The 13,917-nt window shown below is 34.0% G+C and overlaps 1 protein-coding gene and 1 pseudogene across 1 annotated transcript; both read left to right on the plus strand.

Moving 5' to 3' along the window:
- Nucleotides 1-557: 557 nt before the first annotated feature.
- On the plus strand, nt 558-3,587 carry LOC132270610 (secoisolariciresinol dehydrogenase-like). The gene is made up of 3 exons (XM_059771781.1): nt 558-732; nt 867-960; nt 2,706-3,587. Exons 2-3 carry the CDS (start codon nt 923-925, stop codon nt 3,532-3,534), a joined length of 867 nt encoding a protein of 288 aa, XP_059627764.1. The 5' UTR covers nt 558-732; nt 867-922; the 3' UTR covers nt 3,535-3,587.
- Nucleotides 3,588-4,355: 768 nt separating this feature from the next.
- On the plus strand, nt 4,356-13,494 carry LOC132268466 (secoisolariciresinol dehydrogenase-like; annotated as a pseudogene).
- The last annotated feature ends 423 nt before the right edge of the window (nt 13,495-13,917 follow it).

Consider the following 13,917-nt stretch of genomic DNA (forward strand, 5'->3'; position numbering starts at 1 on the left):
GATGATCTGGAATGATATCATGTGAGTGAGGTGAGTGATCCTTTGGTGAGGTAGGGGCAGTGATTATGTTGCTTATGTTTCGGATAGGTTTAATGGTGGGTGATAGGAATGCTTTCCCATTGATGGAGGGTGGTAGTGAAGGGGGATAGACTTGTGTAAGTAAGGTTGTTGATGCTGTTGATGGTTTTGTTGGTTTGGGGATGGTTGGGGGTGCTGGTATCCTTGGAGTTATTTTTAGTGCAGTGTCTTGTCTTTCAAACAGCTGGCTTCAATGAAAAAGATAAAAATGTACCCCCTAACAAGGCAATTCACGTTTTAGTGACTAAACAAAATTTATTTCACTTGAAAGGACATGTCTTTGATCTAATTACTAAAATTGAAAAAAAAAAATTAGGTCAGTGGGGTTGGGTGATATTTTGGCGTCAAGTTCTTCATCATTTAAATTTCGGTACCAAATTGATTAGACTAAAAAGGAAAGGTGATTGGGGGAGTAGTTCACAACTCACATGCTTCAATGAAGTTTGCAGTGTTGTGGACCTATTAAATCCACATCAATTTGATTTGATAGTTGCCCACCCTCGATAGGTGTTTTACTCCTAAAAAAAACCACCTAGGCGTAGGTCGGTGTGAGACTGTAGATTCTAAATGAAAGTAGAGTTGAAAACCTTTAGAGAGAGAGAGAGAGAACATTTTTGTGAAAGCAGCCCACTGTTTTCTTCTGTTGCAGGAAAGGTATGCCCTTTTTTATTTTTCATCTTTTCCTCAGTGAATGATTTGAGTCTTGTGTTTAACAAACTCTGTAGTTGTGATTTAGGAATTAGGGACACTTCTAGGAACGAGATGTACTGATGTTAACATTTCCTTAGATAAATCATAGCTTGGTGAAATCTGGGGGCATTGTTTTTCCACAACTTCTCCAACAATGGTGAGTCTTCCAATACTATCAACTGCCGCAAGAAGGTATGTTCATCACCTCCTCTAATTTTGTCATAAAAGCACGGAAAAGTCCAATAAACCACCCTTCTACTATACTCCATGTAGCAAAAAAATTTATCCCATCGAGCGGATTAATTTTGTTCGTTAAACAACCCAAACTAATTGACCTTACAGACCTCCTAAAAGGTAAAAGACCATAGTGTCCTATTGCTATTAGAGACAACCCCAGCCAAACATTCCCCATCATTTAACCTTAAATCTTCCCAAAATCCATCATTTACATCAATTCTCTCTCTCTATCTTTTATCTCTATTTGCATGTATGTATATAAATACATACATATCATTGAATCGTTCACACATTAATTGCCAAGGGGTGTGCGTCTTTGAATCAATCACAGATTAATTGCCAAGGGGTATGTGTGTGTGTGTATATATATATATATATATATCTACCCACACTGACACACATATATAATGAAATGAAAACTTTGTGTCTTTTTCTCTGTATATATATATAGAAGTGAAAACTCTGTATTGGGATATATAATAAGCGAATCAGTACACACTAATGCCAGAACAACAGGAAAATCCATGAAAACCACCGTTTCCGAATGATTGAAGCAACAAAACCTGGTTCAGACCCGACTATCCTACGCTGTTCGACTGTTCGTAGCCGAATAGGCACTGTAATTGGGACACCGGACCGGGTTGGATCAGGAAATGATAAGATAGAAGATGAAGTTAGTTTATACCAGTCATCTTCTTCGACCTCTCGCAATCTCAGTCGTTCAAGCTGATCCACGCCCATACATCTCTGACGCTGCATCTTCTTCTGAGTCGACTCGTTCGACTTTGATTTTCTCCTTATACCATGTTTCCCATTTTAAGTCCTTGTTTATTCACACCCATTAAAGCCTTTTGTGTTCTAATCATCGCAAGCCATAAGAATTGAAGTAACCATTAACAACCAATGAAGAAAATGGGTTTTACGAGAGAGAAAGAAGATGGGTTTGATGAGATAGAGTGTGTGTTTCTGTGCAGAGCCGTTAAGGAAGAGATATGGCTGGTGAGGTGTCATATTTTGATTGGTTTCTTTTATTGTGATCCTCCACATGATATGGCAATACTTATAAATGTGAAAATAAGAGTAAAATGGCGCCATTTTAAATAAGGGCAAAAATGTCTTTATGGAATTCCGGTGATGGGAGCCTTGGGAGGCGATTGGAATAACTTTCTCCCTCCTAGAACTTAAGCAATTTCATAGTCCTAAGGGGTTATTTGTAGCTGGGGCCTAGAATCAATTTCATAGTGGGAGGGGGTTATTTGTAGTCGGGGGTTAGTTGCACTTGAGTAATAATTGAAGGGCGATTTATTACACTTTGATCCCTTTACCGAAATCTCTCTTGAACTCTGTAGGACTCAATCTTGCGATTTGATTTCAGCCACATCATCATCGATTTTATTCAACTTTATCACTTGCAAATTCAATTTTTTTTTTTTAATAAAAAATAATTCAACATGGAAGGTAACAAGATGATGGCTTGGTTGAAACCGGACAGAATCGAGGTCTGCTGAGTTTGTAAGAGATTTCACAAGAGAATCCGTTTCTGTAAAGTTCTTTTGCAATTCTTGACATTAATTTCTTCTTAAGGATGCATAGCAAACAGAGCCCAAATTAAGTTGTTTCATGCATAGACCAGCCTTGTTCAACTATTTGACTCAATATGAGCTCCTAATGCTTGCTTTGTCATGCATCTTGAAAACTAGATTGGAAGGTAAGGTGGCTCTGATCACAGGCGGGTCTGGCGGCAATGGATCCTCTACAGCAAAGCTATTTTGTCAACATGGTGCCAAAGTTATGATCGCCGACATCCAAGATGATCTTGGCCATTCAATTTGCAAGGACTTAGGTCCCACTCATGCTTCCTTCATCCACTGTGATGTCACAAATGAAACGGATGTGAAAAATGCCATTGACAGGTCTGTTGCCAAACATGGCAAGCTTGACATAATGTTCAACAATGCAGGCATCTTAGGAATAAAAAAAGCCAATAACATTCTTGAAAATGACAAGTCTCAATTTGAGAAAATTCTCCGTGTAAACGTAGTAGGTGCATTTTTGGGTACCAAACATGCAGCACGTGTGATGATACCAGCTCGTCAAGGAGCCATAATTAACACAGCTAGTGTTTGTTCAGTAATGGGAGGTCTTGCTCCACATGATTATACATGTTCCAAGCATGCATTGCTCGGCCTCACTAGGAACACCGCGGTGGAGCTAGGAAAGTTTGGCATTCCTGTTAATTGTGTATCACCTTATGCTGTTCCAACTCCGATGCCAATGGAGTTTTTTGATATGAAAGATGAGGATTTCAATGATGCAATTTCAACCCTCAAAGGGGTATCTCTCAAGGCAGAGGATATAGCCAAAGCTGTTCTGTATTTGGCAAGTGATGACTCTAAGTATGTGAGTGGCCACAATTTGATCGTTGATGGAGGTTTTACTGTTGTAAATGAGGTTTTTCAATGTTCAATTAATAGAACTCCTGCTTTTTTTATTTTTATTTTTTATTTTTTATTTATTATTTATCATTGAACAAATCTTCAACTCCTTCCAATAACCGAATAAATGGGGCTAACTCCTTCCAATCTAGTGTTAAGCCCAGGTAAAGCTTCGTTTATATCCGCAAGTGTGGCTCTTAAAGAATTGTCAAGTCATTTCAAATTAGGCCAGTCATTAGGATTAGCATTATATGTTGACGTTAAATTTTATAAATTATGTCATTATAAAATGTGTAACTTGTAAATTTTGCCATTATTTTTTTTTTTAGAAAAAACAAAGAAAAAAAAACAAAGTAAATTTTACATGGACTTTATCCTATAATTTACGGCGCCAAACTGATTGCAACGAAGAAAATTAAAGGGGAAAGTGCACAAATTCACAAGCTTTTTGTGATTGAATAGTTAAAATCAGTGCAAGAAAAAGTAAAAAAAAAAAAAAAAAAAATTATTCTCGAAAGATATTACGTGCACAAGTAAAAGGTGGAGATCACCTCATATAAAGTGTGATTCCACAAATAAGATGGACCTGCAATCCGGCCCCCCATATAGAGCAATCTCCACTCTCCCATATATGCGGAATGGCACATTAGAGGATTTAGATCCCCCACCCCTCAAAAAAGAAAAAGGTTTTACTAAAACTTGTAACGAAATGATCTATTTCTTCAATCTCATCCATTTTTTTTTGGATGTCATTTTTAACAAATAATTGCACTCCCTCTAATCTTGCCAAAAAAAAAAAGGACCAAATTTCATTGCCTTGGAAAGACTTGAAATAATTGACAAGCTCTTGCGACTTAGTTTTCAACACTCGCGTCTATGCAATCATGATGGAATAATCAAACTGATCAATGAGAAGGCAACTGTATAGGCCATCCATAACTTATCGCAAGTGGGCTTTGTCTTCTACACAGACTTTTCTTTTCCACAATTTGGGAAAATTTTGGCAGCAAATTCTTATGAGCTCCCTCTTTTCCAGACTTCATAAGTGGGGGAAAAGCTAATTTTGTGAATTAAGTTTGCAGAAAAGGTACACCTTTTGATTTCTCTTGTTTAATTTCCTCCATAAATAATTTGATTCTGTTTAAAAATCTATTGAGTGCTTTATAATAATCATGCACGTGATACATGAGCAAGTTTATATAATAGGGTCTATAGTTAGTTGTGATGCTTATAATTCTGGTAGATATTTCCTTAGATAAATCATAGCTTGGTTAGGTGTGTTTGTGTGATATTCCTTAATTGATACGGAGTATTTATTACAAATTAACAAATTAAGTTGGGTTAATATTTTCTTAGATCAGAGCTTGGTACTGAAGTCCCCTGACATTGTTTTCCCGCAATTTCAACAAATTCTCTAACTATGGCGAGTCTTCCAATACTATCAACTGCAGCAAGAAGGTATGATCATCAGATCCTCTAATTTATTCATATATATATATATATATATATGCAGGCACGGATCCAATTAGGGACCGCCCCACTGGAAATTTTTTTATTTACATTATTAGTTATATATTTTGTTACAATTTTAAAAATGCCCCCACTCAATATTATACTTAACATTCTTGCCCCCACTATTTTTTTAATCCAAAAAATAATTGTCTTCCCTTTTCACTCTCTACCGCCCCCTCATTTGTGATAATCAATTCTATTTCACACACTCATATTCCCACTTAATTTTTGAAAATACCCACTAAATATTCATGCATCCATTAATTTTTGTAGTAAAAAATAAAATAAAATAAATCGGCTCACTTATTGGATAAGATTGAAAGGTCAAAAAAATCTAGTTTTCACATTGACACAAGTTGGAGATGGCCCAACATGTGCTGGACAAGTCACAAAAAATTGAATTTTCATATTTGTTATTTTATTCTAAAAATATTTTAATCCAATTTTTTTTATTCTTCAACAGCGCCCCCCATCAAAAATATTTATGGGTCTGTCATTGTTGACGCTAAAATCGACTCTTTGGATCCGATTCGGAATTGATATGATGCGGGTGTGCCAAAACCAATTATATGGTTCAAGTGTGAGTTGTCAACGCTAGTCTCTTTGAAAATATTGACTATCAGACGATTCGAGAAGAAATAGAATAAATATAACTCCTCTTTGAGTTCTAATTGCCTTAGGCTTCGTTTGGATACGGAGGAGAGAAAAGAAAAGAAAGGATTAGAAAAGAAAGGAAAAGAAAGGAAAGGATAGCTATAATGTTTGGATAAATAGGAGAGAAAAGAAAGGAAAACATAATATGCTTGTTTGGATAAAACAGAGGAGAAAAAAGAAAGGAAAGGATAATAATGAAATTACTATATTACCCTTTTATATATTTTGATAAATAATCATTCATAACTTGATAGCATACTGGTTTTTCTTTCTCTCCCTCAGTTTCATTGGAAACTAAAATTAATAATAACTAAAAAAACAAGATAACTTGATAGCATACTACTGTTGTTGTTTTTTTTTTTTTTAATAAGTAACTTGATAATATACATATAACTTGATAACATACTTCGAAGATAGATAGATAGATATGGATGTAAGATTTTTATACCACATTTTTCTCATCTCTTCATAAACTTTAGGGTTTTTTTTTTTTTTTTTTTTTTTTTTGGATAATTAAAATAATACTAAATAATTAATACCAACTAAAAGTTAGTACATTCTTAATAGACAATTTTACTATAAATCAATGTCTATACGTAAGATATGCAATACATTGTTCAATTATGTATCACATGCTTCTTAACTTGGATAAAAGAGTGCTACATATATATGGTTCTTCTATACCTGTAACACCACAAATATGTAGTCACACCCCTAATTCCCTGTGTTTAGATCAATATTTGCTTGTCCCTTACATAGGTAAACAAATTTTTTTAAAACAAGGAGTAATATATATAAGTAAAAAATCACTTCTCAAACACTTCTCAATTGAAGATAGAATAGGCTCAATTCACAAAAAGTAAAATTATAACAAAACGACACAACAAATCACTTCTCAATTGAACACAATATAGCCTCAATTCACATCCAAGCTACATTCACACGCCTAGTATAACATAGTACACAGACTTTAATCCATTATAGTTTTTTGTTTCTACATTCACACGCCTACTCAGGAATTCATCAAGACCTTAAAAAAAAACATATGCCATCTTTCAACACACCATACGAAGTTCTATAGAGTTTACATACCAAAAGCTCCATAACAAAAAAATAAAATAAAATAAAATAGATACAAAAAAATACATAATTAAACTTAGACATAATACCAAGTTCTACTAATTGTTCCAAAATATTACCAACTTAAAAGACATTGTCAAAAGTTAGTATAACCGAAACCATTATCAACGTCAAGAATCATTGGACATCAGTTCCTCCAGGAGTATCTTGCGAAGCACAGGTGGGCAACCAATAAATTGTGTCATTCTCTCAGGATGGTCACGCTTAGTCAGAAAAATAAAGGCCTTAACAGCTGCATACCCCTCTAATCCAATTTCTGCCAAAATCTTAAAGAGTTCTTCTTCATATTTTCCCTTTTAGTTGCACTTCTCATAAATATGGTTGAATGTTTTGTGAATATCATTTCCCTCTTTTAGAGAAGCAGTCACACCTCTCACTATTTCAATTATTTCATTATCTCCATCAACAGTCGAATAATTCCTTTTTCTCTTTCCTTTTGAAGAAGTGGAATGGGAAGGTGCACTTGAAGGTGTTTCAGGAGACATCATATTCATATTCTCAAACTCATGATCCATAAAAAATGTATTATCCAAACTTACTTCATTCCGGGACACCATGTGATCAATAGCATCAATGCTCTCCATTATTTCATCATTAGGACTTGACTCCCTTTCATTACTCTTCTCTTTTCCTTTTGTTGCCCAATCATTAATCCTCTCCTTAGCAGTGGCTGCATTAGACCCAGTTGCCCTATCCTTGCCAAATAAATCCAGCAACTTATCATAGTTGTAAATTGGAGTAGTTTTCCATTTCTCCGCTGCTGGATTTGACTGTTGGCGAAACATAAAAAAAAACTACATTATCATTATTTCAAGCTAAAACAAAGGCAGAATAAATGTAACTATTAAAAGAAAAAATAAATAAATAAATAAATAATCTCAATTAAATAACTAACCTCAATTAAAGAAGCCCAAACTTCAGTATACCACATTTTTGTTGCTTCACTCCAAGCAAACCCACTCAAACCAGTTTTGAATAAGTCAAAACACTCGTTAAATGTTTTCTTTATTGTTTTCAATCGATTCTTCACTTTATCTTTGTTGATATCGATACCTAATCTTTCTTTCAATTCATCAACAATCTCACTGTAAGCTTTTGTTATAAATGTACCATCAATCATATTCCCCTTCACAAATTGATTGTGCAATGCATCTACAAAAATATCATCCATTTGTGCAATCCAAACACATCTATCTCTCTTCGACCCACCACTTATGTTTAATTGATTACTCATTCTTATATCTATATAAAAACAAATATAATAGAAAGAAATGAAGGAAAAAATAAATCATTTAACTAAAGGTAAACAAAAACTGTTTGCAAGGTAGGAGTTTATAACAAGCTATAATTAGCATTCTACATCTCCAAATGAAGCACTCTGACATAAAATAAGTTACAGAAAAATTAAACATAAGCAAATAAGTTTTAAGTTATTGCAACCAAATAAAACATTTCAGGTATTACACATGATTAGCTACATAGTCATGCCACATATGGGAAGTTATTGAATCTCTCAAGTGTTTTCCCAAACTATGATCTTCACTTCTTTCCATTGGACCATGCTCTTCATGTGGAGTTTCATTTAAGAGCTCCCGATCTACTTCATTAAAAAGGCTTTCATCCGGATCCATGCCCATTAAATAGTTGTGTATGATGCAACAAGCTAAAATGATATCAACTTGAGTTTTAACATCATATGTTGGTTCAGTACTGCTTCCTATGATAGGAAATCATTTCTTCAACACACCAAAAATTCTCTCAATAACATTGCGCAATGATGCATGTCGAAGGTTGAATAACTCTCTAGGATTCTCTTGTCGGCGTGAGGCATATTCTTTTAAATGGTAGCGCACACCTCTATAAGGCGTGATAAGTCCAGCCTTTAATGGGTACCCGGCGTCAGCAAGATAAAATTTTCCTATTAAGAATAATAGTAATTAATATTTGCTTCGTATTAAAAAATATATCTTAAAGATTTTAGTTAATGATAACAAAAATTACCTTCCGGAAGTATTAATTTATCTCCTTGTCTTTTTAGTGCACTAGCCATAACTCTTGAGTCTGAAGCGGTACCCTCCTATCCAGGTAAAACATAGGTAAATTTCATGTTAAATGAACAAGTTGCTAACACATTTACTGTTGGATAATTTTTCCTACCACGATATCTGGGTGCATTTTCGTTAGATACTTTCACACGAACGTGTGTTCCATCAATTGCCCCATTGCAATTCTGAGATAAAATCATTAGAATAAAATTTATGTAATAGTTTATAAAATCGTTAAAATTGAAGTATTAAGTTAAGTTCTAATCATGTTTACCTTGAAATATGGATGAAACCTATCGTTATTGAGTATTTCTGGGGGGATGTCCAATCCACTAGGTTGCTTAAGGAACTGCCCTTCTAATGAGATTACTGCTTTTAACACACTATGAAAATGACGGCTTATGGTTTCACCAGAGCGACAAAAGAAAAATGACATTGTCCGATTCCTCACATTATGTGATATAATGTGCAGAAATTTAGCAACTTGCTCTTCAACACTTGCATGTTTTGTGGGTCGAAGACCACCATCTCTTATAAGCATCTCATAGAAATTTTGAAAAGCTTCTGGTCCCATACGAGTAATGTTACGACATTTCTCACTTACCCTAAGCTCGTTCATTAGTTTATCCCGTGTTATTTGTTTTTCAATCTCTGATTGTGTAATAGGTTTATCTACATAGTTTCTACGTTTTTTACGCTTAAACCAATACACGGCAAGGAGAATGACTAAAGTTGCAATTTGGCGTCGTCTTTATACCCACATAAGATGGAAACGCAGTATGTCATTTTGTTGTTTGTCCATCTAAAATTGTAAAATGCAAAATGATATATTAATAACCAGAAAAAAATGTAGTACCGTTACTTTTTGTATGAAAATAATGCATCAAATTAATGCACAATTTTGAAAAAAGAAAAAGAAAAATAAAAGAGGAAAAGAAGAAAAAATAAACAGACCAGAGTATACAAAATTACAAGTGAAAGAGAATATGGGTATTGCTTTTTGAGTCATGAAGCCCTCCTTGGTATTATAGTGTACTCTTGCGTTAAAAATAACAAGAATAGAATAATGGTCAATAGCCGCCAATTACATCTGATCTAGCCGAAACAAGTCAGTCTCAACATTCTTCTTTAACTCTTGCAAATACAATAACCCAAGATCCTAATATTTATCAATCAAATAGATGCATATACAGATAAATCCTTCATGCTTAATTATTATGGTCAGCAAGTCATTTCTAACAATATGCCCACCTGTGTAAAAATCACTACAAATATTTAGATTCATCATGTTTGAAGCATAAGAAATATCACCAGACACCAATCATCTCATTGTATACTATGTGATAAATTGATTATAAGAGAAATATATTGCAACTTTGAATACTATAATGGAACAAAAGAAATGAACAAAATTTTCAAAAATCATAAAACATTGAAAAATATGAATATGTGGGTTCGAGTGTCAAAGCGGCCACTTTGTGCAAAATAGTGCTAAGGCAGTATATACACTGGGCAGTGCAATTTTTCTATAATAAGTGTCACTATGAGTTAATGTAATACCTGAGGAGAAACTAACACCACTTGAAGAAGCTTGTTCTGTGGGGTTTCATAGATTGCGTCACCAATGCCGTTAGGCAGAGAACTGTCCTGGCCTCTTTTAGCTGCAGAACAAAAACAATTATATTACATTACAACAATGAAATTCACTGGTTGAATAAAAAAGCAGAGCCAAATACACTGAATTGGAAGCATCAAAATCACTTGATATGTTTGCATAGCATATATATATATATATATATATATATATATATATATATGAGCTTTGCAATCAAAATTGACAAAAATAATGAAACGAAGAAGGATTTGAAGATAATTTGGGTTAGGTTAATACCTTGATGAGAGAAAGCAGGTGAGTTTTCATCGGAGACGCAAGAGAAGAGGTTAATACCTTGATGAGAGAAAGCAGGTGAGTTTTCGTCGGAGACGCAAGAGAAGAGGAGCGGCGCTTTGCAAATGCGAGAGAAGAGGATTGAGAAGCTGCTGCCCTAAATTGTATATAGAAATTGGAAGGTTAATTCTGTCTTTGTCATCCTTTCCCTTCAAATCCTCTCAAATCTTCTCAACTTTGAGAGGATTTGTTTTTACTGTGCTGAAGGGATTTGGAGGAATAGCCTATCCCTCCAAATCCTTCCAAATCATTTCTTTTCTTCTCAATTCCCTCCACCCAAACACACTAAACTCTATCCTTCCCTTTCTTTTCTCTCCAAATCTCTCCAATTCCCTCAATCCAAACAAAGCCTTAATTAAAAGGACTTTATCAGTGAATAATATATAGTAATAATATGAGAATAGAAAGGGGAGAAAATATAGATATAGAAAGTAATAGGGAGAAGAGATAGAGAGACAGAGATATAAGGAGAGAAATAGAACGAGACTGAAATAGATAGGGAGAGAGATAGAGATAGGAAGGATGCTATTTGGGAAAAGTGTTTAAGAAAGCAAACAAATAAATATAATAATTCTGAGGGTGCTGGACCTATATCTCAGCATGCCTCCTTGATTATTTATAGAATAAAATGTTAACAACATCCTACACATAAGCATTCTAGTTACACCCAGACTCTATCAACTAACTATAAATTCAAAATAAACTAATTAACAAACTATAAGTTTAAAATAAACTAATCCTAAAGATAAACATAAATACTTAACTTACATCAACTAAAAGATAAATACTAAAATTATAATCCCTATCCATTAAATAATTCAAATGCTTCAATTTCTTTTGCCTCGCTTCTATAACCTTTTCCACGTATCAATTTATATCCAAATTAGTTGTCATGTCATTAATACAAAATTTACCAAAAAGGGTGTCAATAGTCATTGTATATATGTATGTATGTATATTGTTTTATCATACACACTGTACCTCTTTGTTGGAAAGAGAGGGTTAAAATAACAATATACTTTTGTGAGAGTAGTTGAGAGGGAGATACCCTTGATAAATACTTTATTTCACTATATCTGGTTAATCTACTTGAGAAATGAGAATAAATGCATGTCTAAGTCTTTCCTGATTTTGTAATTATAGTCTGTGTGTATATTTGTACATTTATGATTGAATCATATTAACGATTCTATACATTTATAATTGGACCACATCAACCGGTAGTAAAAATGAGATGAGTAGTCTTCTATTTGTGTTTGGTTACAAAATATTTACACGTTATTTACATGTCTTACAACTTTCAATACTTTATGGTTGGAGCATTGGACTAACCAAAAACATGTATCCACGTGCCTATAAAATACTGTTAGCTTATAATTTATTAAAATTATGTTTAATTATCAAAACTATCTTTATTGTTTAAACTTATTTGGCAGGGTGTTGTTATTCCTTGTGACAGTTGGATAACCTACTACCAGTGTGAGTTATAGGTTTTATTGACGGTTATAATTATGAGTAAATTTTACTTATCTTTTTTGAATTTTGTTAATATTTTATATAGATCTCTTTATGTTTCATAATCTTATTGGCCTCCTTTGTAAGTTATAATTCCACTTATTTTCCCTGTCAATGATGAGTAGGTTAATTTTGCCTTCCAATCTTTTGAATGAATCAAACATTTTATAGCCATAAAATAACACAGTACACAAAAGATAAGTGAGATTATAAAACACAAGGGTGTCTGTGAAATATGATGATTAGATGCTGAAGTTATTTTGCAAATTTTGACATTAATTACTTAAGAATGCATAGTAAACGAGACCAAAGTTGTTTCATAGACCAGTCTAGCTTGTTCAACTATTTGACTCTTGTGAGATCCTAATGCTTGCTTACATGAATTTTGAAAACTAGATTGGAAAGAAAGGTTGCTCTGATCACGGGCGGATCTGGCGGCATTGGATCCTACATGGCCAAGCTATTCTGTCAACACGGCACCAAAGTCATGATCTTCGACATCCGAGATGATCTTGGCCATTCAATTTGCAGCGACTTAGGTCCAACTCATGCTTCCTTCGTCCACTGTGATGTCAAAAATGAAACTGATGTCAAAAATGCCATTGATAAGTCTGTTGCCAAGCACGGCAAGCTTGACATAATGTTCAACAATGCAGGGATCGTAGGAGTAAAAAATCCCAACATTCTTGACAACGATACGGCTGAATTTGAGAAAATTCTTCATACAAACGTAGTAGGTGCATTTTTGGGCACCAAACACGCAGCTCGTGTGATGATACCAGCTCGTCATGGAACCATAATTAACTCAGCTAGTGTTTGTTCAGTAATTGGAGGTGTTTGTTCACATGATTATACATGTTCCAACTTCCAAGCATGCAGTGCTCGGCCTCACCAGGAACACCGCTGTGGAGCTAGGAAAGTTTGGCATTCGTGTTAATTGTGTTTCGGCTTATGTTGTTCCAACTTCGATGCCAAGGAAGTTTTTTGGTATGAAGGATGATTAGTCATTCGGTGATATATATTCAAACCTCAAAAGGGTATCTCTCAATACAGAGGATGTAGCGAATGCTGTTCTGTATTTGGCGAGTGATGAGTCTAAGTATGTGAGTGGCCACAATTTAGTCATTGATGGAGGTTTTACAACTGTAAATGAAGCTCTTTCAATGTTCAATGAATAAAACTGGTGTTTTTTTTTATCATTGAATAAAACTGTAACTACATCGATTACCAAATGACAAGAAAAAAAGTTTCACTGCTGGAGCCTTAGGCATTAGGGTTCGCTTAAGGCCCCAACCAATATAAGGTTCTAATTTTTTTTTTCTTTATATTATTACCTCTCTAAAATTTTTATTTATTTACCATTAGACGTCATCAATAATAGAGATTTAATAGTGGATCCAAAAAAATATAATTCAATATAAAAGTTTTCTTCCACTCTCTATTAAAACTCATGCCCCAAAAATATATAATAAAAATAAATTCAAGAAAAAAATTAACCTGACAAAAGATGAGATACTCAAATTGTATTGTCTTGTCCCTATCATAAATCACTAGTTTACAGCAACTCACCAAGTTTGAAGTGCCGAATAATGTCCGTAGAAAATTTTAAAATATATAAATAATAAATATAAAGCTTGTGAAAACTTGAGACAAAATTTGTTGA

Source organism: Cornus florida, unplaced genomic scaffold (genome assembly GCF_030987335.1).
Source record: "Cornus florida cultivar Cherokee Brave unplaced genomic scaffold, ASM3098733v1 CherokeeBrave_3.0.0_Hap2_Chr08, whole genome shotgun sequence".
In the NCBI taxonomy this organism is placed as follows: Eukaryota; Viridiplantae; Streptophyta; class Magnoliopsida; order Cornales; family Cornaceae; genus Cornus; species Cornus florida.

Bases quoted from the DNA above. Each gene is read 5' to 3' on its own strand.
- LOC132270610 (XM_059771781.1), top strand. From the start codon at position 923: ATGGTGAGTCTTCCAATACTATCAACTGCCGCAAGAAG. The intron at 961-2,705 runs GTATGTTCATCA...CTTGAAAACTAG, and splicing joins CTATCAACTGCCGCAAGAAG to ATTGGAAGGTAAGGTGGCTC.